The sequence below is a fragment of the Penicillium canariense genome (genome assembly GCF_028826845.1).
Source record: "Penicillium canariense strain IBT 26290 chromosome Unknown utg000006l_segment0_segment0, whole genome shotgun sequence".
NCBI lineage: Eukaryota > Fungi > Ascomycota > Eurotiomycetes > Eurotiales > Aspergillaceae > Penicillium > Penicillium canariense.
Genome location: NW_026622733.1, coordinates 656,022 through 679,922, shown reverse-complemented (window position 1 = coordinate 679,922; position 23,901 = coordinate 656,022). Strand labels below are relative to the sequence as shown.

Below are 23,901 nucleotides of genomic sequence, written 5' to 3'. Positions count from 1 at the left end.
TGACATGCGGCTCGGCCATCAACAAATACGAGCTCAGAAACCAATAGCCATGACCACGGAACTCTTGAGGTGAATTTCGGTTATACGTGAACGAGAATGACCACTATAACACTCCCTGAACTTCCATCAGAGATTCTTTGCAATATTGCATTACATATTCCAAGTGCCTACGGAATCACGCGCCTGGCACAGACTTGCCGCCGAATATATAAGATCATCGCTGCCGAAGAGTCATGGTTGTTCCGAGCATTCATTCAGGATAAATTTCCAGCAATTCAAACACCACCCTTTTGGAAAGATGCAGCATGTGCACTTACCTCGCGCTCACGCGCTGTTGACCGGCTGGGTATTGTTGGTCGATTCGTGATCCTGCCTGAGACCATTACCCGCATTGGGATTCAAAGGGAGACGCGACGGGACAATCCCACCATGGGATATCGCCCTCCCATTGACTCTTATGAAGCCTGGAATGGCGGGTCCTGGGCAGACAAGAAAGAAGTTCTTGCATGGGGCGCTGGTGAGAAACTCTTGATGCGAACCAAGCAGTCCGGAAAACATCAGCGTAACAATTGGGTCCTATTCAACGACGTGAATGAGCCCAGTAGCCATGATGATATTCTTGGCCTACACCTCCTGGAACCGGAGCACGGCAAAGAAATAGATACTGAGAATGTGATCTTTGGTCGGAGACAAGGCGATATTCGCCATATCGCACTCTCCATAGCCGATGCCACCTACGATGACAAGAAGATATTTCGGACCCAAGGGCTGGAACTCAACGAGACAGACTTGATAAATGGTTCTACCTCCATAATGTGTGCTCAATTTCTTCAAGGGTCTACGGCACTCTACCATACTGACACCGATGAGCAAGACGTTCAGCCGTTCGCATGGATTCGCCCTGAACGATCCTCGCGTGGCCGCAAGTCAAAGCTGTTATCATCGTCGCGGATCGCCGTCGCCACTATGGATGGCAAGGACTCTCTGGTGATTTCGAGAATCTCACCAGATGGCCTCTTCCCTGAGCAGACGATACGCGTCTCTTCTCTGGATGTAGAAAGCAAAATGGGCCATTATACTTGCCAGGCGATCAGCGCCATCGAGCCCCTCAATTACCATCCACTAGCCGGGTCTCCCGGTGATGTTTTCCTTGCCGCCTGGGGTGACCGTACTGTTCGGTATGACTCTCGTGGTTGATCAAAAATGCCGGACGTCGAGCTAACGAATCTTTAGACTTCACGATCTCAGGTCTCCCCGGGCCTATGAAGGAACCTACGAAGATCCAACAGACGACAATTTTATATACAGCGTGAGGGCATTTGGACATGATCGATTCCTCATTGGATCGGGGGGCAATGCCTTGATAAAGCTGTTTGATCTCCGCTGCACCAGCTATAGTTACCTGGAAGCACGGGGTCCCCAAGCAGCAGCACCAAGCAACGCCCCAATTGAGCATAATCAAGGCCAATATCCCAGCAAAGACTTCAACATTTTCCTTTCTGCTCAACCCCCTCCTTCCTTCAATCGACACATCACTTCTCGTCCTACCCGAATGGGCTCCTATTCCTACCGGGGCCCTATATACAGCATGTCCACTCCCTCGCCGTCCTCGCCAACTGTGTACACTGGCATTGCAGGCGGCCTAATCCGCCTTGACTTTGCGTCAACGGATGACCTGACTGGACCTGTGAAGGAGTGGTATGATTGCAATCTCGACCTCGGCTTTGATGCAGAGATGAAGCCAGCGGACGAGTCCAGCTTAATCACGGTGGCGGGATATGAGAGACCGGACCCAGATGATCTGACCACCACTTCCAAGCTGAGGAAACAACATGGCTCCTGGAATCTCAGACTCAAAGATGCTCACAGGGGTGCCGAGACTGGCTGGGATCGCCGGTGGGAAGCCCTGGAGAAGCCTGGGGCATGGCGGCGGCAGGACGGTTAAAGCATTTTTGCATACAGACTTATAAAGTTATAGAGCGAAGTTTAGACATCAGACATTATCGATCTTGCCGCCAAGCGAAGCTCGATGAAAACCAAAAATATCAATGTGGAGTGATAAATCGCGGCCTAAGCTTCTTCTGCCGCCTGTTCGATCCGGGTTGCTTATCGGGGACGTCACTGACAAGCTTGGTGAACTTATTGGTCATCGTCATTATGCAGTCGAAACCCTTCTTGGACAGTGGTAAACCGATGATGAAGTCGATCGTCAGCGTATGGAAGGGTACCGGCCGGCTCGAGACAAGCTGCAGGCTACCGTACGGAACATGACGGGGACCCGCGTTCTCCCTGCGTTCGCGGGCAGTACCGGATGCGTTCCATTCAGAAAATTCGCTCCTTGCAGAAAGTCAAACCCTGCAGCTTTCGGGGGGTTGCATCAAATTCTTGGTGGAATTGGTCGTCATACACAAGCTCGAAATTTTCCTTGGACACCGAGGGGGATCGATTCGGTATCGTTGTAGTTAAGTAAAAATGACTCCGATACAGTCATTCCAAGCTAATAGAGTGAACGGACGCAAAGAATCGGCAGTATTGTATGCTTGACACTGTCTGCCATGTAGGTGAGTACCATTCGATGGGAACTAGTCACAGAAGTATCTAACTTTTAGTAATATTCTAACAGATGCAAGCAAATATGTAACAAAGCAAATCATAGGATCGGAAAGATCGCCCGGAGCTCCTTAAGCGCCATGCTGAGTAAAAAGGGGTAGCTCGTCCACAGGCAGTGAATCAAGTGCGTAGCGACGTGATATGATCACCGAAAGCTAAAAAACTAGGTAAAAGGGAACCCAGCGATGTGTCGCGCCCCTCTCAGGCGGTAAAAAGTAAAGCAACTCCCACAGGAATAATGAGCTGGAAGAAAGCTGATGCAGCCTCTATTGGTTTCCGTATCGCCTAAATGAAGCAAAGGAACTGATACAATGGGAAAGCGAGGAAGTCGTTTAATCGTCGAACTTGAAGGACTTGCCACCTGAGATATCGATGGGGCCGCCACGGTAAGAGCCGCGCTTCTTCTTGTTTTTTTCCTTGGTGAAACCCTTGCCGCGCGTAACGGAGAGATCGGCATAGGCGCGGTCTGCGTAGGCGTAGGAGACATATTCGTTAGAGAAACCGTCATAGGGCTGCGCGCTCAGAGCAGCCAGAGGGGTCGGACGAGCACCGACATGCTTCTTCTTGGTTGAGCCATTTCCGGGGGCGGGGCTGGCACTGGATGAAGAAGAAGTCTGCGCATGCTGCAGAGGCTTGTTTTCGGTGACTGGAGAGGCAGACATAGTGGCGCTGGTATCGGAAGACGAGTTGCTGGCCACGGGAACACCACCAGTCTTCTCCTCGTCAGAGCTGTCGCTCGAAGATTCTGGAAGCGGGGTCTTTGAAGCCTTCTTCAAGACCTTTGCAGCTGCCTTCTCGGTGGCTTCTTTCTCCGAATCGGAGGAGTCGGAGGAATCAGAATCAGAGCTTGAGCTGGACGAGCTGCTGGAGCTAGAATCAGAGTCGGAAGACGATTCAGAGCTGGAGTCGGAGGAAGATTCTTTGCTGGAAACCTTGGCCTTCTTCGTCTTAGGCGCTTCATCCTCAGATTCAGAATCCGAACTGGAGTCCGAGGAGGAGCTGCTAGACTCGGCCTTGCGCTTCACACCAGCAACCTTCTGAGCAACAGGGGCGGGAGCAGGAGCCGCAACATCTTCCTCCTCATCATCAGCATCGCTGTCAGAGCTCGAGGAAGAAGAGGAAGAGGAAGTGGGAGACGAGGAGCGCGCCTTGGAGATATCTTCCATCTTAGTATCGGAGTCGCTAGCGTCGCTCTCGGAATCAGAGCTGCTGTCACTATCGGAGCTGCTGCTCGAACTAGAAGATCCCGAGCTGGAAGAGGTAGTGTCCCGTCTCTGGAAGAGTTCAATCAGAGACGGGGCGTTCTTTCCATCAACCTTGGCGTTGCCGGTCTTCTTCAACTCATCGGAGAATGCAGCACTGGTAGCGGTGAAGCCATTCTTGGACAGGAAAGACGCAATTGCACCGAGTAGCTGAGGGGTTAAAGCGGCGGTTTTCTTTTCGACCTATCCACGAGAGTCCCCCGTTAGCTGTCTGGTGATTGGGAAAGAGCACGTCATATCTACCTTTTTGGCCGAAGCCTTCTTTGAGGGGGGCCATGGATCCTGACCGAGACAGGTATATGTAGCCCAGTTGCGCGATCGCCAAAGACCGAGAAGGAAAGTGACACAGGGGGGAAACGGGGACTGTTTAGAGAGTCGCTTTCCAGGAACCCAAAAAAAGAGGGAAAAAAAAGTATAGACAGGGCGGTGAGAAAGGACTGATTGATTATTAGTGGAACCAGAAGAGGAGCCGGCCAGGCGGTCGTCCAGATGCCACTCGCACGTGATTCTATATTTCTGCCGTAGTGCCTTGTGGGATCGGTACTCCGCGTGAGTATACGCAAATGCAGATTTAAAGAAAAGGCGATCAAGAGTTGACAAAAAAAGATCGTAAATGAAAGCACAAGCAGATACCGCTCGGACTGATCTGATTATAAGCTACCTTGATCTGATAGAAAACAGAGCTATCAGAGTGTAAGTAGCGGTTGCAGCCGGGCTAAGCCAATTACCTGTTCCCACGAGCTCTCTCCGCCCTGCCCGCAACCCCAAACATAATGAGCTAATTCACCTCCAACTCCTCCCACTTGGCATTGCTTCCAACGACCCCCTCGTTGCACCCCTGCTTGCCGTGATTGACCATAGTACCCGCATTCTCACTTAGCGGACGGCAATTTGGCTTTAGGTACCGTGCGCACGGGAGTCCACTGTGAGACCAACCCCGTCATCCCGACCATGTCCCCTTGATCTTGTGGATTTCAGAATCGTACCCGGTGACCCCTGGCTGGGCAGAGACGCGATAATGAACGGCCGTGACCGTCCCCGCCCGCCACCGCCGAGTGATGCGCGACGCGGAGGCGATCCTCGCAATGGCTCCGGCTCCGGCTCCGGAGACACCTCCATGTCCAGGGCCGAGAAATTCGAGGACGAAAAGAAGCGCATCGTTCAAAGTTGCTACTCCAAGAAGGATAATGACGGAACTTGTATGTGACATGGCCATATTTGCCCCTTTGAGCCTACGAAGTGGGATACTTTCTTCCTCAGGGGATGACAACACGTGCTGGAGTGACGTTTACTGGGTACTCGGCCGAAGTCGACTTGTCTAGTTTGTTGCTCACTGGGCATTGTCACATCCGACTGAGAAAGGCGATATTATAGTTCTTCAAGCTGATAATTCTGGCGTCTACAGTGATCGAGTCCTATATCACCCACGTCCGCATCACCGAAGATGCATCTCACCCCTCTGCCCCTGCCCCGCCAGATTCAGCTCCCGGAAATAAGAAACCTCGCGTCATTATCGTGTCGGTTCGAAGATCAGGCCGTGTGCGAATGCATAAGGCCCGTGAGAATAATGATGGCACCTTCTCAATTGGTAAAACCTGGATGCTCGACGATCTTACCGCGATCCAATCATATAGCGCTTTCGTGCCGAAGTCTCCAGCCGAACAACAACAAAAGGATTGGGCAGGGGATCTTGGGTTTATCGTGACTGTGGGAAAGCCTTATTATTGGCATGCTAGAAGTGCTAAGGAGAAGGATTTCTTCATTGGCAGTTTGGTGAAGATCTACAAGAAGTATACCGGAGGCAAAGCACCGAACCTCATTGGGTTCGATGAGAGAGAACGACAGCTGCTTGTCGGCAGTGCAGACCCTTCAGCGGCTCCAGGTCCAGCTCCACTGGGTTCACGAGGTGATCTTGGCTCAACGCCGGAAATCACTAAACCTCCCCAGCAACAACCCCCGCCGCGGCCATCATTCAAGCGCGATCCGAGCCGCGATGGAGCTCGAGAACTTCGGCGCAGACCCTCGGAGGATCCCGTGCTCCGGTCTCAGAAGAGTCATGAACAAATGAACCGCCCATCCACTGCTTCAAAGCCGGCTCCTTCACCCTTCGGACCACCTCAGATTCCACCACCCACTGCCCCACCCCCGCGAGCGGAACTAAAAAGCAAAGACTCACCAACAACGTTTCTCAATACTGCCGATGAAATTAGCCATACCACTGCTCAAGACGAATCCCGGCCACCGCCCTCCCGAGAAGGCCGTGGACCGATCCCGCCGTCACTTCGCGCAGCTCCACCACCCGAACCTAGACCATTGGAACCGAAGCGTAGCACAGATGTTCTGCGCCCTATTACCCCTGGCTCATTTACCAGCGACACTCGAGGCGTCACTGCAAGCCCTGGAAGCAGCATCGGTCCGAAATCCCCGTATCGTGATGGTGTTGAGACAGCATCTGCGGCGGCCCAGGACCAGGACCACCCTACACCAGATACTATCACCCCGACAGCTGCACTGGATGTACCAAAGCCAATACCCACACCTGAAGCTGAGGCGCCATCTTCGCCACTAGCTGTGGAGCCTGAAGTTGCAGCAGCTGTCGCGGCTGCTGAAGAACTATCGAAATCCGCAGCGGCGGAAACCGAAGTCCCGAAGGGTGAATCTCCGACTAGTCCCTCTCAGGCGGCAGATGAAGGGGCAGAGGCACATCGCCCAGGCCTAGGCCCAATGATTAAAAAGAAGTCCGCAAAAGATATTGCGACCGCTTTCCGCAAAGCTGCAACCACCTATGGTGCTTTCAAACCACGCCCTGGTGGGGCCGGCGAGCGTCTCCTCGCAGCAGCAAAGAAACAACAGGCTGAGGCGGTAGGCCCAGATGGTATAACGGGGGTTGTTCCAGCCCCCTCCAGATCTACCAATGATACATTGAAAACCTCTGTAGATGATGCCGCAGAAAGGGAGACGTCGGTGGCATCGGCGGCCGCTAGTTCACAACCTCCTACACCAACTGTTGAAATCACCCAACATGCAGTTGAGGAGCCTTTACTTTCTCCGGATCCTACCCCCGAAGAGTCCAAAGATTCATTGTCAGATCTTGCAAAGGTTGATAGTCGTTCGAGAAGTCCATCCCCAGCTGCCCAGGGTCGTCGCCGGAGACGCCGTGAAGACCATACCATCAAATACTGCCAGTCCCTTGGAATCGACCCCAGTGTCCTCGATGGACGTGGTATCGATTTTGACGATATTCTGACAGATCTGGGATGGAACGGGCGACTGGGCGAAGAGCAGAAGATTGAGGACCTGGAAGCAGATGTGCGCCGTGAGATCGGCCGCGTCGAAGCGACCAGCTGGCTTGGCAATCTTGAGCAGCAGGAGGGCAAGGTGGAGCAACTGGCTGTCCTCATTGACAAGACCATTGAAGAGTGTGAGGAGCTGGATGGCCTACTTACTCTGTACTCGCACGAGTTGAACACTCTCCACGAAGATGTTGCATACATTGAAGCTCAGTCTCAGGGTTTGCAGGTGCAAACTGCCAACCAGAAGCTCCTGCAGAATGAGCTGCAGACTCTTCTCAAGACTTTGTCAATCTCAACATCTGAGATGCGCCCCCTCAAGGAGGCTTCTTTGAGTAACCCTGATGGGTTGAAGGATACCGAAAGCGCCCTGTCGACGCTGTACAAGGCCATGCTCATGATTGACGCTGATATTGGTCAAAACAAAAAGCGCCAGGCTGACGCCAGCGTTGGTGTTTATGCAAACACTGAATTCGGCCAAATGCGTGCCATCAAGGAGAAGAAGGGCGAGTACCGCCATTCCGCCATGACATTCCTGCAACGGCTCAAGCCATTCATGGCTCTTGCCTTCAAGATGGCCGAACAAAAACGGGTGGATGCTCTGACCAGCTCGCCCAGGGATCCCATGAAGTTGGACGGCTCTGCACGGCAGCAATTCCGTGGAGAAGTGTGGAGATATCATCCATTGATGCTGTTTGCCAAGGAAATCAGTATGTCGGAATGGAATGATCTCGTTCAGCTCTACGAACAACAATCCAAGCCGTCCTATCAGAACGATTTCCGTGACAACACACTGGCATGGAAGAAAATGGCTCGTAAACCGACTGGAGAGGAGCAAGAGCTCCTTTTCACTCACCAGGAGAAAGAGAAGGAAGGCGAGGGCATCACCATGGCAGCTCGTAAGCTTACTGTTCGTCGCGGCAAGACCATCCGAGCTGCAACCGGTCTCCGCTTGGCTTCGGGTGAAAAGAAACACACCGGCAAGGTGGAGCCGTGCGAGGCCTTTGCTTCCACTCTGCGAGAGACAGTGAGCATGATCACGGATGAGCAGAATTTTGTTGTTCAATTCTTCCATCTAGACTCCCTTGCTAGCGCTGACTTCTCGGATTTGGTGGCTGCTGCAAGCCCAGAGGATCGTCAGTGCCCAGACTTCTCTGCCAAACTGTCGCATGACCCCGACCGGCAGATGGCGAAGCGCGTTGAGCAGATTATGGATGAGGTCTATTCTTTCTGGCCAAATGACCTGCAGAGCATGGTGGACTGGGCAGTCCAAGCTGATCCTATGTAAGTTTTGCCGGTCTTGAATGCTGTTGTGGATGATCAAACCTACTAACACACCTTCAGGCAAGGGATTGGCATCTTGTTCGCTCTCGAATCTGCTATGTCTGAACTCGACGATAGTAATCAAGAATTCATCATCCACGCGCTGCAGAAGCTCCACTCGCGTCTAATGGGCTTATTCAATCGCTTCGTGGATGAACAGCTTCGCGGTATCGAGGACACCAAGGTGAAGGTCAACAAGCGAAAGGGCGTGATCTCCTTTATGCGAGTCTTCCCCCACTTCTGCACAGCTGTCGAAAACATGCTGGCCCACTCGGTCGCTGAGACTTGTGACATCCGAGTCAGCGTCAACGATGCATATGACCGCATCAACCGGGCCATGTGGGAGTCGCTCAAGTTCATCGCCAAAGAAGCGCCGGGTCAAGCTCCGGGTGTCGCTGCCAGCGCCGGAGACCCCGAGGACAAGGAGGTGCTGAATTACCACATTCTCCTCATTGAGAACATGAATCACTATGTCGAGGAGGTTGATGTGCACAGCCTGCCGGTACTCGAACGGTGGGCGGACCGAGCGCGCCAAGACTTCGAGGCGCACATGAAACTTTATCTGGACGCTGTCATACATCGGCCGCTGGGCAAATTGCTTGATTTCATCCAGTCCATTGAGATTTTGCAGGCCAATGGTAACCTCGTCGAGATTGCAACACGCGCCAGCCACTCACGCATGGTGGCCAAGAAGGTGCTTTCCTCATATGATGCAAAGGAAATCAAGCGAGGCGTGGAGATGCTGAAGAAGCGGGTGGAAAAACACTTCGGCGACGCCGACGACCCTGGTCTTAGCCGCAGCCTGGTGCTTAAGGTGCTCCGGGAATGCGAGCTTCGCTACGAGGATGCATGGGACCGCACCCGGCGAATCATCGACACAGTGTACGAGGGACAGCTGGAGATGGAATGGCGCAAGGAGGATGCCCTTACCATGTTTCGCAAATGAGAAAATTGACTTTGTGCCGTCTTCACTTTTGCCTTTCTTCGCTTCTACTTCCTCCCCGTTGGCTTTTTCTTCTCATGTTTGAGGTTCTTGGAGGCATTTGGGTCATTCGCCAGGCGCAATATTGAGGTTGCGGTTCTTGTTTGTGTCATATACATAGCCACCATATATCCCGTTCTGCAGGAAGTTGATTATAGAGTGCCCATGTTCCATAACGTGTTCTGCTATTCTTCTTGATCCCTCTTTCACTCTTAATTCTTATTTTCGACACCTTACCATGTTCTGCCCTGTCCCGCAGGAGGTGATTGGTGCATCCGCACGCCCTGGCCCACTGGTTCGAGGCCATCTCATCTTACGCTCAGGGGCACACTCTGGTCTGTGCTCCAACGACTCGACGATGCGAGGATGGCAGTGCATGTTGCACAGGGTGATGAAGAGATAGCAATGGAAGCGACCTACATCCCTCGCGAATCAATCATTAGCTATTATCATAGATTTAGGCCGATGGGGAGCCACCGGGATAGGGCGGTAACTCCGCCCGTTCAGTCTCATAGCTCTCCTCCCAACTACCTCGCGATAGTCTCGGGCATTGTTGTTCTGCGAGGAAACACTCGCCTGAACAAGCTCCAATTCCGAACACAATTTGTTTCATCTGACGCAGCAGCAGTCAGCTCCCGCATTAGTTATCCTCGCCAGCTGGAACTACGACTGGGTTTGCCAACTGGGCTAGTGAACCTGAACGGAGTATGTCCCAGCGGTCGGTGTGGGGAGAGAAACTTAAGATCGGTGATTTGCGTTCTTTGATCCTTTACTTTCCCCCATTTCTCGTGTCCCCATTTTTTTCTTCTTCATCTGCGTCCATTCCATCTTTACCTTCTTCTGATTCTTCTTAATTTTACGCCCGGCTCTCCTTCTTCTCACGGTGAGTTCCCCTCCAGTAACGCCCCTGTTTCCCCACTGTTCCTCGCCAAGGGGAGCAAGTTCGTCTCCACAACGCGAAAGGTTTCGCAAGGGGGCACGGATACCCAATGCAACTTTTTGGACCCTTCGAGGCGTCGATTGCGGTGGCAGGTGATCGTGACAACTGTCGCTCTCTCCTGCATTGCTTTTGCTTCTTTTCCTCAACCCCTTCGGCCCCCAACAGCCCGTGCCAATTGAGCCACACTCTCCCCCGAGAACCCCAGCGCCTCCTAATCATGACCCGCTAGATCTTTCCAGCTGTCGCATTCCTTCGATCGCACCATTCCTCTCCTTTTTCCCCCGGACCCGATGAGCTGGAACCTCCACTGCATGACGCGTTTCAGTGACCAGACCAACATTCCCCCGTCGTGAACCCCAGGCCTCCCTTGCCTGAATTATCGCGATCGGAATTCCCCAGTCCGCCCGTTGCGGGGATCGGCACACAACGTTGAGAGCCGAAGCTCGTGGCCTCATTCTTCAGATCGCGCCCACTGAACCAGCTTCGTCGCCGCAGTTATGCCCTGGCGGCCGCTGCCTCGCATTGCCTTTGCGGTGGCCATCTACCCGTTCCACCCCTCCTCTCCGGCGGACCTCCCCCTCGAACTCGGCGATGAATTGTACATAATTGAACAAGGTGGCTTGAACGGTGAATGGTGCCGTGGATATCTTGTTGCGCCGCCGTCGTTGCTGGCGGGATTGACCAGTACCAAGGGCCAGACTCTCGAGGCCCGCGTTTTCTCCGGCATCTTTCCGCGGAACTGCATCGAGATCCGCGAAGTGCTGGGTGACGGCGAGGGATATAAAGCGCTACTTAATGGCGACGGTGATCGGAAGAGCATCGATCGCGTGCCCTTGTCCGGGCCAGAAGCAGAGCTACTGTCGCGGAGCAGTGTGGCCTACTCTATCACCGACTCCCAGACCGGCGGTGAGGTGTCGGATGTAGTGGTCGCAAAGAAGGGCAAGCCCGCGCAGATTGTCATTCACAAAATAGACGAGTCCGGCCTGTCCAGTCCAAGATCTGTTCATACCTACCGAACCGGTTCGATCCCGCACACGCCTGTGACTTTTGCTCCCCGGGACCCCGATGCGCCCAAGCCTGCTGCCCCTGTGCCTATGCTTAAGATTGGCGACGAGACACCCACGTCCCTCACAGAGCCACTGGTCGACGAAATCGCTTCATGCCTGCGCGAATGGCACTCAACGAATTTACATGAATTGCTGCTGGCACGTCAGTATGATGTGTTGGAGGAAATGTCAACAATCGTGCAAGAGTTGGACTTTGCCAGGCGCCAATTGCTCCACAATGTGTTGACTGGCAAGGAGAAGGACGCGCTTCGAGATGAGACAGTTTGGAAGCTTGTCAAAGCCAACAGAATGTTGAGCGGAGATATTATTGTGCGCGATCCTGAGCAGAGAGGCCGATTGTTGACCGGTGACGACTCGGCTATTCAGCTAGCGAAGCTTCAGTCCGAAATGAGCATGCTGGATAGTAGCCCCGTCGCCCACTCTGATACAACTGCCTTGAACCACCTGTTATTGGAAATCAATGCAGTATCCGGAAATGCACCCGGGCCTGTATCTCTCGGAATCCAGCTGTACTCCCGATCTGACAGTGGAGCATTCAACCCATTGTCTGAAACCTACAGCCTGGACATTCCATCTCCTGATAAGTTTGTCAGCCTGACGCAGAGCAACAGACTGAAGACGCTCTTCACTGAACTCGCAGCTACTGATATTGGTGATGGCTCTCCGAACGGTCGTCAGCTTTATGTTGTTGCTTCCGTGCGTGCCGCAGAATCCCGTTCCACCGTTGACAACACGCCTGTTTCCCGATCATCGATGTCACGAGAAAATCCCTCTGCCCCCAAGACAGCCGCTGCTGGCGGGATTCAACCTTCAGTCAAGGGCAGCTTGAGAACACGACGCAGCATGATGTGGGCACCCAAAGCTCGGGGCTCACCAACTCTGGATCAAACGCCCCGGCCTGCTGCCCAGGGAGTCCCACGGTCATCGAGTAGCTCATCCCACCTACAGAAACCCGTGACTCCCCAGCCTGCCCCAGCAAAGGAGAGCTCGGCCATCCGGACCATTGGTATAGGCATCCTGGAAGTCTCTCCAATCCTCCGACAAGATCGGGATACGGAATCCATCATCAACATCTGGTCTCCTCCTCGCGAGGGTGAGGAAGGTGAAGGGCACCCTGACGGATTTGAAAAGTTGCTTCACATCCTGCTCCCGAGCCCAACTGGACGCTATGTGCGTGCTGATACTGCCCGTCTACATCTTCATCTGCACCCATTTACTAGCTTCGACCCGGAGTCTCTTGTGCGCCAGAATCCCACAATTCTTCAAGATGTTGTTCAGACCCGCCGCATCGGTTTCTCTAAGGCGCCAGCGAAGCCACGATCGGATATCTACATTACAATCTCGCAAGCTGTATTTCCCACGGATGCTCTTCTCTCTCATCCGACCGCTGGCCAGATTCCTCTGCAACCAACTACCGGCCTTCGCAATCTTCAGCTTACCTTAGAGGTTCGGGATGCGTCTGGTGCTCGGGTAGATAAATGTGTCTTCCCCTCGTCTGCCAATACTTCACACACTGCCTGGAGAACTACAATTGCCCAACGTGGCACGCCATGGTATCAGACCATTCGTCTGAATATTCCGACTGAGAAGATTCCCGGCTCACATATGATCATGAGCGTCGCTGATGCACCGGAATTTCCCTTTGCCCTGGCCTGGATGCCTCTTTGGGACCAGCAAGCTTTCATCCGAGATGGCCAACACTCTTTGCTGCTCCACGCCTATGACAAGCAGACCTCCAGCATGGAGAACGGGAAGGGTGCCTACCTGAACCTACCCTGGAGTGCACTTGGCAAGAATGAGTCGGCCAAGGATGAAGCGGTGACGGGACCTCTGGCAACCTTGCGCCTCGAGACCCACCTGTGCAGCACAGAGTATTCGCAAGATCAGGTCATCTTGAGTCTGTTGAACTGGAAAGAGCGACCCGTCGACGAGGTGTTCGATACCCTCAAGCGCTTGCCTTTCGTACCTGAGATCGAGATCGTGAAGCAGCTTCGCGGGGTCTTCGATGCTCTCTTCGGAATTCTTGTCGAGAACGCCGGTAATGAGGAATACGAGGACCTTATTTTCAATAACCTGGTTACTGTGCTCGGTATTGTTCACGACCGACGGTTCAACCTGGGTCCTTTGGTTGACCATTACGCCGACGAGCAATTCAACTTCCCCTTCGTCACACCATGCCTTATCCGCAGCTACCTACGGCTTCTCAACGCTGCTACTGATGTCCACCAGTCTCGCCATCTCCGCGCGGCGTTCAAGGTTGGAAGACACCTGCTCAAGTTCATCATCAATGCCCGTGAGCAACAAAAAGCAAAGGAGGAAGGCATCGGAATTACCTCTGTCCAGTCGACCTTCAACCGGGACTTGCACACCATTTTCAAGTCCATGGAAAGCCTTATGAAGAACCCCTCCCCATCTTTGGTTGGAAGCAAGACCCTGATTGTGCAGCACTTCCATTCGTGGTTGCCTGAGCTTTCCAAGGTCCTTGGCCGCGATGAAATGATTATGATCGCTTTGAGTTTCATGGATTCCTGCAAGGATGTGACTGGCATGTTGGTTCTCTACAAGCTGATCCTCATTCAGAGCTACACCCAATTTGAGATCTTCGTTTCAGGCGAGGAGAGGCAGACTCTTATCTCCAGCTGCGTCGGCTGGCTGGCACCATACTGGGGCTCTACCGCCAATGTTTCAGATCAGTATCGTGACCAGGTTCGCCTGAGCAGTGCAATTGTGGCTCAATTGTTAACCCAGCCGGATGCCCAACTGTACGACTTCATGCCAAGCATTGTTGCCTCTTACTGCGCTATTGCGACTGAGGGGGTGGACGACACGGAATATTTGTCCATCCTCTTCAGCAAGACTTTTCCCTTCCAAGTCAAGCTATCCAATACTCCCCAGAGGTTTGATGAGGCATTGGTTGAGCTGTCTGCCATAATGGCTGCTCTGTCCAAGATTGTGTCTCCCAAGACTCCTAAGCTCAAGGAGCTGGAGCTTGCGACCTTCGTTGCCCAAGCACTTGAGGCCCACAACTCGATTCTTGATTGCGAGGCCTATCCTGAGAGCTGGTTTAGTTTCCATGTGTATAACCATCGTGCAACAATCAAGAGTCTGGAACACCTTGCCCTGCTCCTGATCGATAAGCTCCTACCTGATGCCGATGACGCCGATGACTTCGATACAAAGCTCTGGGAGTCGTTCTTCATGACGCTACTTAAGGTCATATCCAGCGATACGCTTGCTTTGGAAACCTTCCCTGAACAGAAACGCCGTGCGGTCTGGAAGATTGCCGGTGATGTTCGTGAACAGGGTGCTGATCTGTTACACTCTACATGGGAGGCAATTGGATGGGATACTACTGACGAGGAGAGAGAACGGTTTGGTCTGAAGAAGCTGGGTGGTTATCAGGTTCAGTATGTTCCGAACCTGGTGCCTCCTATCATTGGACTCTGTCTGAGCGTCCATGAGGGTCTTCGCCATGCCGCTGTTCACATTCTCCGGACAATGATCCTCAGCGAGTGGGACTTGAATCAGGACATCTCCATCATCGAGACCGAAATCATCTCCAGCCTAGACTCTCTCTTCAAGGTCAAGCATATGAGTGAGAGTGTTAGTCAGAAGATCTTCATTGGCGAGCTGCTGGACCTATTTGAGGGTGATGTGGCATCTGAAGAGGATCTGTTCAATGCTGTCAAGGGGCTCATCGCCACCGTTGATGAACTTCTTGACCTTCTGGTGGCCTCTCAGAGTAGCACCTCGACCCAGAGCTTGCATGCGTTGAAGCTTATGGAGTACATGAAGGATATGGGCCGCGAGGATATCTTCATCCGCTATGTCCACGAACTAGCCGATCACCAGGCTGCCTGCGACAATTTTACTGAAGCTGGCCTTGCACTCCAGTTCCACGCCGATCTTTACGAATGGGATGTCAACAAACTTCTCCCAGAGCTGATGACTCCAGCCTTCCCAGCACAGACGGCGTTCGAGCGAAAAGAGTCTTTATATTTCTCGATCATCCAGCATTTCGAGAACGCCATGGCCTGGGCCCCTGCTCTGGCCTGCTACAAGGAGCTTGCTGCACACTACGAGAGCACGACAATGGACTTCGCGAAGCTTTCCCGGGCGCAGAGCTCTATGGCTCGTATCTACGAATCTGTTGCCAAGGGCGGCAAACAGTTCCCCCGGTACTTCCGCGTTGTTTATAAGGGTCTTGGATTCCCACCCAGTCTGCGCGATAAGGAGTTCATCTTCGAAGGACCCCCCACAGAGCGCATAGCATCTTTCGTGGATCGTATGCAGCGGGAGCACCCGACTGCTCAGATTATGTCCTCGGGTGAAATTCCCGACTACGAGGGCCAGTTTCTTCAGATTAGCAGCGTCACAGCTCACCGTGACACTTCTCATCCTGTTTATCAACGGTCCAAGGTTCCTGGCTCTGTGCGTGAGCACTTGCTCATCTCGGATCCTTCCCGTTTCTCGGCCACGTCTCGGAGACACACTAGCAGCTCAGACGTACGTGAGCAGTATGTGGAGAAACTTATTTTCACCACTGGGGAGCCTTTCCCCAACATCCTTCGCCGCAGCGAAGTTATTTCCGTTCAGGAGATTGCCTTGTCTCCCCTGCAGACCGCCGTTGAACGGACATGGCGCAAGACGCAGGAACTGCAAATCCTCGAGCACCGCGCTGCATCGGGCGAGGATAACGGCTTGTCGAACCTGACCGAGGCACTAGAGCAGCTGCTCGAGATGCGGTCGTCCTCCTCCAATTGCGTTGCACTCTACCGCGGGTTCCTGAGTGGTGCCCAAGGAACGAAGGAAGAAAAGTACGAGGAGACGGCGGAGGGTGAAGACGCTGATGCTGAGGTGAATGATGAGCCAGAGACCATGGACCCGATGGAAAATGCTCTTGCAGTTGCTCTCATCGACCATGCCCTGGCAATCAAGCACGCGCTGTCGCTTTACCAACGACCTGCTCAACAAGCAACCCAGGCCGAGCTCCTTCGCCGCTTCGAGGCGGTCTTTGATCCTGAGCTCGCCTCCCTCTCGACCTCCCCGCCCGAGTATTCATCACCAACACCCACCCAGCCCGCTCGCCAGTCTTCATCATTGGAGACGCGTCGCAACCCGGCCGCGCAGCGATCCCTCAGCCCGGAACAAGAACTCATCCGGGCCTCCCGGGGTAATGCACACACCCGTAAGCGGTCGGAACGGCAGTCGGTTAGCCATCGCATCAGCATCATCAACCCCTTCAAGCGGTCGCATGGTACCTCGAACTCAATTTTCACTATTCAGCAGTCTGACAGCAAGGGCCTGAATGGTGCAGGTGACCTAGAAGAAGGTGCCGAGGACGACACCGCCACCATCCACAGCCGAGCCACTAGCCAGTCCCGGGGTGGGAAGAGCGACAAGCGTCGCAGCTGGTTCGGCGGAGAGAAGATCAAGCATGGCTCCTCTCCATCCGTCGCAGCTGCTGGCGATGATGCCTACGGCACATCCCTGAAGAAGCGCCCCTCGCGGAGTGCATCCCGCGACACTGCCGCCCAGTCTCAGGACGGTCGCAGTCGCGCGGGCTCGCAACACCGAGGCCCTGCCGCGAGCGCTGCGCTCGGCTCACCCTCCGGGCGGCCGGCCCCTGCCTCCAGCGGAGGTTGGTCTACTCTCCCACCCACGCGCGATTATCCGCATCCAGTTACCAGGGATAGTGCCCACCCCGGCCGCGACATTCCAGGCAGCTTGAACGGTACCTCTATGGCATCAGTGTCAGTATCTGACCACCCGGCCCACAGCTCCAACAGCGGGGTGCGCGACTCGGTTTTCCGACGCTTCAGTCTGCTGAAGGGGGTTGGCCGCAAAAGCAGTCGGATGGACTTTAAAGCCAACGACACGCTTCCTGAGGAGTGATAATCTCCTTCATTCCATTCTACAGCACCCTTTTTTTCACGTTTACGCTCCCTTCCTTTCTACCTTCCTTTCTCCCTTCCTTCCTCTTCTTGATGTGACTCACTATTCCCTTGATGTAACTCTCCCTTATCTTTATTCTCTTTATACTCTACTGTATCTTTCTGTTACCTGTGGACCGGGGGATTTTTCTGTTTTGGGTGTTCCGAGATAGATACCATGTGTTATAACTCCTGTCTCTGCATAGTCTTCCCTAGTCAGTCTATACGTCGTCTGCTTCCGAAGGATGGATGTAGCTTATTACTAGCCACATAAAATACGTCTTCTCAGCCAACAGTTGATGACAACCCTTGACAGCTCACAGCTTCAAGTCTTGGCTTTCCACCATGAAACCTCTTCGGATGCAGAATGCTCTGTGGCAGTGCATTCCTTGGCTCGCCGCGGGCCCAATCACACCCCGCGCCGCGAATGCGGGGTGGGCCTTCCGATCCGCGTCCCAAGTTTCCAAGCCCCCCATACCGTTCCATTCTCCCACCTACTCCGCCAACCCAGACCCGAAAGGCGCTAGTGTCGTGTGCTGTGACAAGAAATCGAGGCTGTGCATCACCGCAAATGCCCACCGATTCTCGTCCGTCGTCATCAAATGGTCCTTGCGCACCTGTTTGCACGACGGACCCTCACCCTCGCCGGTTACGTCGCAAGTAGAACAACTGGAACCACAGATTTGTGGCTGGAACCCCCCGCCGATTTCTCCGCTTGCCTCCGTTGGAAGTTTGGCTCGTGGCTCGCAACAAAAGAATATGTGTAGGTTGATCTGGGCTCTTGTCTCTTCCGCTCCTTCCGCCTACGACATATACCGACCCCCCAAATGAGCCAGAAATTTCTGACTTTCGCTTTGCACATCTCGCTGACTCCTGTTCCTCTCCCTCAGCTTCCGTTGAGTTTCGAACGCAAGTGCGGAGGCATAGCGGTCTGGGCAGGAAGATGAGCTCCTCGGGCAATGGCCACCTTGAGCCTGGTGAGCACACCGCGCTGTTGGGTCACATTGGACATCGGTCTTCTTCCGTCTCCGGCCTCACGCCGCATGAGCAGACCGAGCATGGCAGCCATCATCACCATCTAAAGGATGACCGTGTCTGGGTGCGCTGGCCGCTGCATGTCGCGCGTCTGACCTGGTTGACCCTGGTGCGCGACTACGTGAACGTCCTGTTGATCTTTGTGCCCTTGGGCATCATCGCCGGGGTCCTCCATTGGGACTCGAGCGCCATCTTTGTGCTCAATTTCTTGGCTATCGTTCCGCTTGCTTCGCTGCTGAGTTTTGCGACGGAGGAGCTTGCGGCTACGATGGGTCAGGCCCTGGGCGGTCTGATGAACGCCACATTTGGCAATGCTGTTGAATTGATTGTAAGTACTGACTGGATGGGCCTTTTTTGTACTGATTGATTCGAATGCTGATGACCTGATGCCATTGTAGGTTAGCATCATTGCCCTCAAGGACCGCCAGATTCGTGTCGTCCAGGCCAGCATGCTGGGCAGTATTCTTTCCAATATTCTCTTGGTTTTGGGCTGCTGCTTTTTGGTCGGCGGTCTCCGTCACAGCGAGCAGTCCTTCAACAGCACTGTGGCCTCCACGATGTCATCCCTGATGGCGGTGGCATCTGCTTCGCTAATCATCCCGGCCACTCTTTACGCTGCCCTGTCGCAGTCCGAGAAAAGCGCACGCGATAACATCCTGACTTTGTCCCACGGCACGTCCATAATTTTGCTCATCATCTACGTGATGTACCTCTACTTCCAACTCCGCTCCCACGCCTACCTCTTCGAAGAATGCAATGACGCAGAGAACTCCAACGGCGGTGGTGAGGAGGAGGAGGAGGAGGAGGAAGAGGAGCGCCTGCTCAACCCATGGGCCGCTACGGTGGTACTGATCGTCGTGACCATTCTGGTGGCGATCTGTGCCGATTACCTGGTCGGCAGCATTGACAGCATCGTGAAGAAGACGGGCATGAGCAAGACCTTCATCGGCCTGGTGCTGATCCCAATCGTCGGCAACGCCGCCGAACACGTTACCGCAGTGGTGGTTGCATACAAGGATAAGATGGATCTCGCGATCGGGGTTGCGATCGGCAGTAGTCTGCAGATTGCACTCTTTGTCACACCTTTCCTGGTCATCCTAGGCTGGATCATGGACATCGAAATGACCTTGCATTTCCAGACCTTCGAGACTGTTGCGTTCTTTATTTCTGGGTTGGTCGTGACTCTGCTGATCCAGGATGGAAAGTCGAATTACCTGGAGGGTGGCATGTGCCTGGGAATGTATGTTCTTTCGTCCCTGCCTAGACCGCTTTTCCGTCTATATTCTAACCATATTGTCGCTCACCAGGTACTTAATACTAGCCCTGGCATTCTATGTCTACCCCGACGACGTCAGCGACGGTGCTGGTATCTTCAGCAAGCTGTTAAATTGAGTTAGGACATGCATGTCCGATATGTGTTTGAATTGAAGCAATTTTTCTGATACTTCCCTTCACCGCTGTGGGGGATTCTTACCAGCCGATCGCTCGGACTGGGATTGTGTCTTTTGTCTTTCTACAGTGCATGTAGCTAGCTGGTCTCTCCGTGGTAGCTCGTGTGCACACCCTATTGTCGCTTCTGAGGTAAAAATTTCACGCGTCTATAGTTTCTCTGCTCAAGGTCGATCAACTTGAAATCACCAGGAAGGGTTTTGGGTAAGCTCTCAACGGTCAAAGCCTAGTACCCTTCGAAAGGATAAGTACGAAGTCGGTAGTCCTACTTAAAATTTGGTTTGGGGGGGAGGGTTTCCTCCCAGTACTCCGCATGAATGTAAGCCCTCTTTCTACCAACATTCAGGAGTTTCGTGGCGACGGGCGTGGCCGACTTCTGTATGGACGCCATCTTCTCGATCATGCTCCTATCTCTTTGTTGGATTAATGCAAACTTTCACTAGATATGCTTCTGCTCAACTGGGGCCCGCCGCAGCGGTGCTACTTGCAAGGTCGATTCTACCGGCATGCAACGGGCACCTCGACCTAAGGACGGCATGTGTATGGAACTGAGACCATTTAACTCATTCTGAATCCCTTCAGAAAACAAGAGGCGTGTAGTAACTTGGGTGTATAAATTTGCGGCTTTCTCCACTCTGTTGCCGGATCGCCTATCCAGACTGGCGTTCTAGGTGTACATGAGTAGTCCGAGCTAAAGCGATATGGAGAGAGATCAGGGCTCTCGGGTCCTAACTGTATGATCGCTCTATACGTCTACCTATACTGTGTTTCATGATGATCTGTGTGGTATGTTAAATTTTTTACTGTAGCTTTAGGGTTAGGGGTCCTGATAAGACAGAATATCAGACATCAGAGCAAAAGCCAGGTCCCAGCCAGATCCCAGCCAGCACACCATGAGACGTGAACCCTAAATGAGCGGGTAAAACGTCCTCAATTCCCTTGTCCAATCTATAGGTACAAGCTTAGAAAGTACTTATACGATGGCGTTCCGTACTAGAACCATAGGCTCCGCTCCAAATGGCGCGACTAGACGACACTATGCCTTCAGAGGATACAAGATGCCCAACATCCATCCATATTTAGCTGTTGCTGGAAGCCCAACCCTGGTGGATCTGCTGGAGCTCCACTTTGATCAACCCCATCTCCTCGACTTACCAGTTTCGGACCATCCCAATCGCTCTCCTCACGCGGGGCCTGCTCCATTACCTAACCCGGCGGAACAAGATAAGAGCCCGGGAGTGCCACCAACGACCACTGACCACCAACCACACCAAGATCACACAGAGAATCGGGCAAAGAATGTGCAGTTTCTCGTGACATGGCTGTCTCGATTCCTGTCATCACGGCCGTGGTCCTCGCGGCCGTGGTCTTGTACAAGGCCGTCATCTACCCGGCCTTTGTCTCTCCGCTGGCTAAGATCCCCAATGCACACTGGAGCGTGCCCCTCTCTCCGGTTTGGATGCTCTGGAGGCGCTTTCGAATGCAGAATAACCGGACAATTCAGGCCGCACATGAGAGGTTGGGTCCGATTGTGAGACTCGGGCCGTCCGAGATCTCGGTGAACTGCGTCGACGGGGGCATCAAGTCAGTCTATACTGGCGGATTCGAGAAGCATGAGTGGTATCCGCGAGTTTTCGGATCACTTGGGTAGGTTGGAATAACGCGGACAACTGAGATGAGATAAGGGGTTCCTTTCTAACATGGCTCTATAGGACTGTGAGTATGTTCACCATGGTCGGAAGCAAGACACATTCTATCCGCAAGAGGATGCTGTCCAATATTTATTCCAAATCAACCCTGCAGACATCCCCGAATCTGCAGTTGGTCTCTAAGACGGTCATTCTAGATCGTTTGTTACCAATTCTGCAGGAAGCAGCACGCTTGGAGGAACCCCTTGATGTACACGACCTGAACCAAGGACTAACGATGGACTTTGTCTCTTGCTACCTCTTTGGTCTCCAGAATGGCACCAACCATCTTCAAGACCATTCCTTCAGAAAGCACTGGCTTCATTTGTACTTCTGCCGGAAGCCATTCGAGTTCTACCACCAAGAGATGCCCTCTTTGACTGGGTGGCTGAAGTGCCTGGGACTTCATGTCATCCCCAAGTACTGTGATGAAGCCAACGACATGCTGGATTCCTGGATTCTGGATCTATGTGGCAAGGCAGAACAATCAGTTGACTCGACCGACCCTGCAGTTGAGCCTATCGTCTACAAGCAGCTGAAACAGAGCCTGGATAGACAAGCCGCTAAAGAAGGTGTCAAACCAGACCGCCTCCAACAGCTAAATGATATCGCATGCGAGATGTACGATCAGCTCACTGCGGGATTCGAGACCAGCGCGGTTGGCTTGACATATCTGCTCTGGCAACTGTCCCGACACCCGGAGATCCAAGAAGAGCTTCGCGAGGAGCTGCTCACCCTGGAGCCTCCAATTTCCTTCCCGGGATCTTCGGAATTGCCGGCCGCAAAGTCCATTGATAACCTGCCCTTGCTCGAAGCCATCGTCACAGAGACGCTGCGTCTTCACGCCCCAATTCCGGGCATCCAGCCTCGTGTCACCCCGGAGCCATCCTGCAGTTTAGCTGGGTATGACAACATCCCACCAAACGTGCGCGTCAATGCGCAGGCTTACTCGCTGCACCGCAACCCAGAAGTTTTCCCTGACCCGGAGTCCTGGCAACCCAGGCGATGGCTCAAAGAAGAGAATTCACTCGAGGAGTTAGAGGAGCGACGCCGCTGGTTCTGGGCATTCGGGAGTGGAGGACGGATGTGCGTGGGAAGTAATCTCGCGCTGCAAGGTACTGTTGAACCCTGACATCAATAGTCAATCGCTCTGCTGATAAATCGATAGATATAAAACTTGTGGCTGCGGCTATCTATACCAGTTTCCGCACGACCATCGTTAACGATGACAACATTGAAGCTATTGATGCTTACACTGTCCACCCGAGAGGGAATAAGCTAATATTAAAATTCCAGAAGGTTTGACACCGAGCAAACTGGATTCAGTAGAAATCTTGGAATGTTCCAAGCGTGCTGAGATAATGATACAATCAATTCTTTTCTGAGGCGATGCCATGTTCCACGGAGGTATATGTACTGTACAGATGTGCAAAAAAAAGACCAACTCCCGTATCACCTCATGCAGGCCGTAGCCAGGGCATTAAACCTCGATCTCGAGACCTGTGGCTGGCACTGGTTCCTGCAAGATATGTGTGATCCCAAAACTCCTGTATGAAGATTTCGATAATTGGCACGGAGGCCCCGTCCCTGTCGAAAACGACGTTTACCCCAGAACACCGTCCTTCTTGCGCGGCCCCACGACCTTAGGGTACATTCTCATCAAGTGGTAGTTGACAGTGTTCTTCTTCTTCTCTTGTGATTTCTGGAGGGTGCGAGAGGGATTGTCAGCGGGTTGTTGGGGGAGGTGGAAGAATACAGAAGGTGAAACGTACCGGTGCGTCCATGCACTTGCGCAATTGCGCCTCAAGAGCGGCGCAGCCCTCGTGGCCGTACCCTTGGGAAGCCCAGCAGTCTGGTTGCAGCACACTGTGGTCAGCAGTTCATCCAATGTGAGGAGTTCGACAATTGTTGTAGCTGCCCGCTTGTATCCAGGCAAGCTCGGCATCAATCGGTGCCTGGGCAAGCCTGAATGCAACGGGCCAGGGAAATACGTACTCAGCATCGATGACATGACCGTAACGCACGCATTCTGCTCATTCTGGTTCGGCCGGCGGACACGGAGGTGGTTGATGGTGTTGAGGCGGAGCGGGTTGAGCCGGGTGGTAATATTGCCCTTGGGAGCCATGGCGAAAGAATAGCACGATGTGACGCGAGTGTGACGGAGAAAAGAAGAAAGGGTGTGAATGGAAATGCTGCAATGAGCCCCGCAGTCGAGGTGGTGGACAGCAATCGAGTTGGCGCGCCTGCGACGGAGAGATGCGCAGCAAAATCCCTAGAAGTTTTGGCGCCGCGGAGGTGGATGACATAAGCAAGATGGATCTC

General features: G+C 53.3%; 7 protein-coding genes across 7 annotated transcripts; 5 read left to right on the top strand and 2 right to left on the bottom strand.

Annotated features, from left to right (window-relative positions):
• Window positions 1-96: 96 nt before the first annotated feature.
• On the top strand, window positions 97-1,945 carry N7482_008230 (uncharacterized protein; the record flags this gene model as incomplete). Its single annotated transcript, XM_056690354.1, has 2 exons — window positions 97-1,178; window positions 1,234-1,945. The coding sequence occupies 2 exons, from the start codon at window positions 97-99 to the stop codon at window positions 1,943-1,945; spliced, it is 1,794 nt and encodes a 597-aa protein (XP_056540119.1).
• Window positions 1,946-2,942: 997 nt separating this feature from the next.
• On the bottom strand, window positions 2,943-4,825 carry N7482_008229 (nucleolar and coiled-body phosphoprotein 1 family protein; the record flags this gene model as incomplete). Its single annotated transcript, XM_056690353.1, has 2 exons — window positions 2,943-4,055; window positions 4,778-4,825. The coding sequence occupies 2 exons, from the start codon at window positions 4,823-4,825 to the stop codon at window positions 2,943-2,945; spliced, it is 1,161 nt and encodes a 386-aa protein (XP_056540118.1).
• A 65-nt stretch (window positions 4,826-4,890) lies between these two features.
• Window positions 4,891-9,431, top strand: N7482_008228 (GTP-Rho binding exocyst subunit SEC3; the record flags this gene model as incomplete). Its single annotated transcript, XM_056690352.1, has 3 exons — window positions 4,891-5,071; window positions 5,278-8,446; window positions 8,507-9,431. 3 exons carry the CDS (start codon window positions 4,891-4,893, stop codon window positions 9,429-9,431), a joined length of 4,275 nt encoding a protein of 1,424 aa, XP_056540117.1.
• Window positions 9,432-10,904: 1,473 nt separating this feature from the next.
• N7482_008227 (guanine nucleotide exchange factor DCK1) lies at window positions 10,905-17,369 on the top strand (the record flags this gene model as incomplete). The annotated part of the gene is made up of 1 exon (XM_056690351.1): window positions 10,905-17,369. The coding sequence occupies one exon, from the start codon at window positions 10,905-10,907 to the stop codon at window positions 17,367-17,369; it is 6,465 nt and encodes a 2,154-aa protein (XP_056540116.1).
• A 981-nt stretch (window positions 17,370-18,350) lies between these two features.
• Window positions 18,351-19,834, top strand: N7482_008226 (Vacuolar calcium ion transporter; the record flags this gene model as incomplete). The annotated part of the gene is made up of 3 exons (XM_056690350.1): window positions 18,351-18,770; window positions 18,841-19,682; window positions 19,750-19,834. 3 exons carry the CDS (start codon window positions 18,351-18,353, stop codon window positions 19,832-19,834), a joined length of 1,347 nt encoding a protein of 448 aa, XP_056540115.1.
• Window positions 19,835-21,209: 1,375 nt separating this feature from the next.
• N7482_008225 (cytochrome P450) lies at window positions 21,210-22,884 on the top strand (the record flags this gene model as incomplete). Its single annotated transcript, XM_056690349.1, has 3 exons — window positions 21,210-21,538; window positions 21,604-22,694; window positions 22,748-22,884. The coding sequence occupies 3 exons, from the start codon at window positions 21,210-21,212 to the stop codon at window positions 22,882-22,884; spliced, it is 1,557 nt and encodes a 518-aa protein (XP_056540114.1).
• Window positions 22,885-23,182: 298 nt separating this feature from the next.
• On the bottom strand, window positions 23,183-23,704 carry N7482_008224 (mitochondrial 37S ribosomal protein mS37; the record flags this gene model as incomplete). Its single annotated transcript, XM_056690348.1, has 1 exon — window positions 23,183-23,704. The coding sequence occupies one exon, from the start codon at window positions 23,702-23,704 to the stop codon at window positions 23,183-23,185; it is 522 nt and encodes a 173-aa protein (XP_056540113.1).
• Window positions 23,705-23,901: the final 197 nt, after the last annotated feature.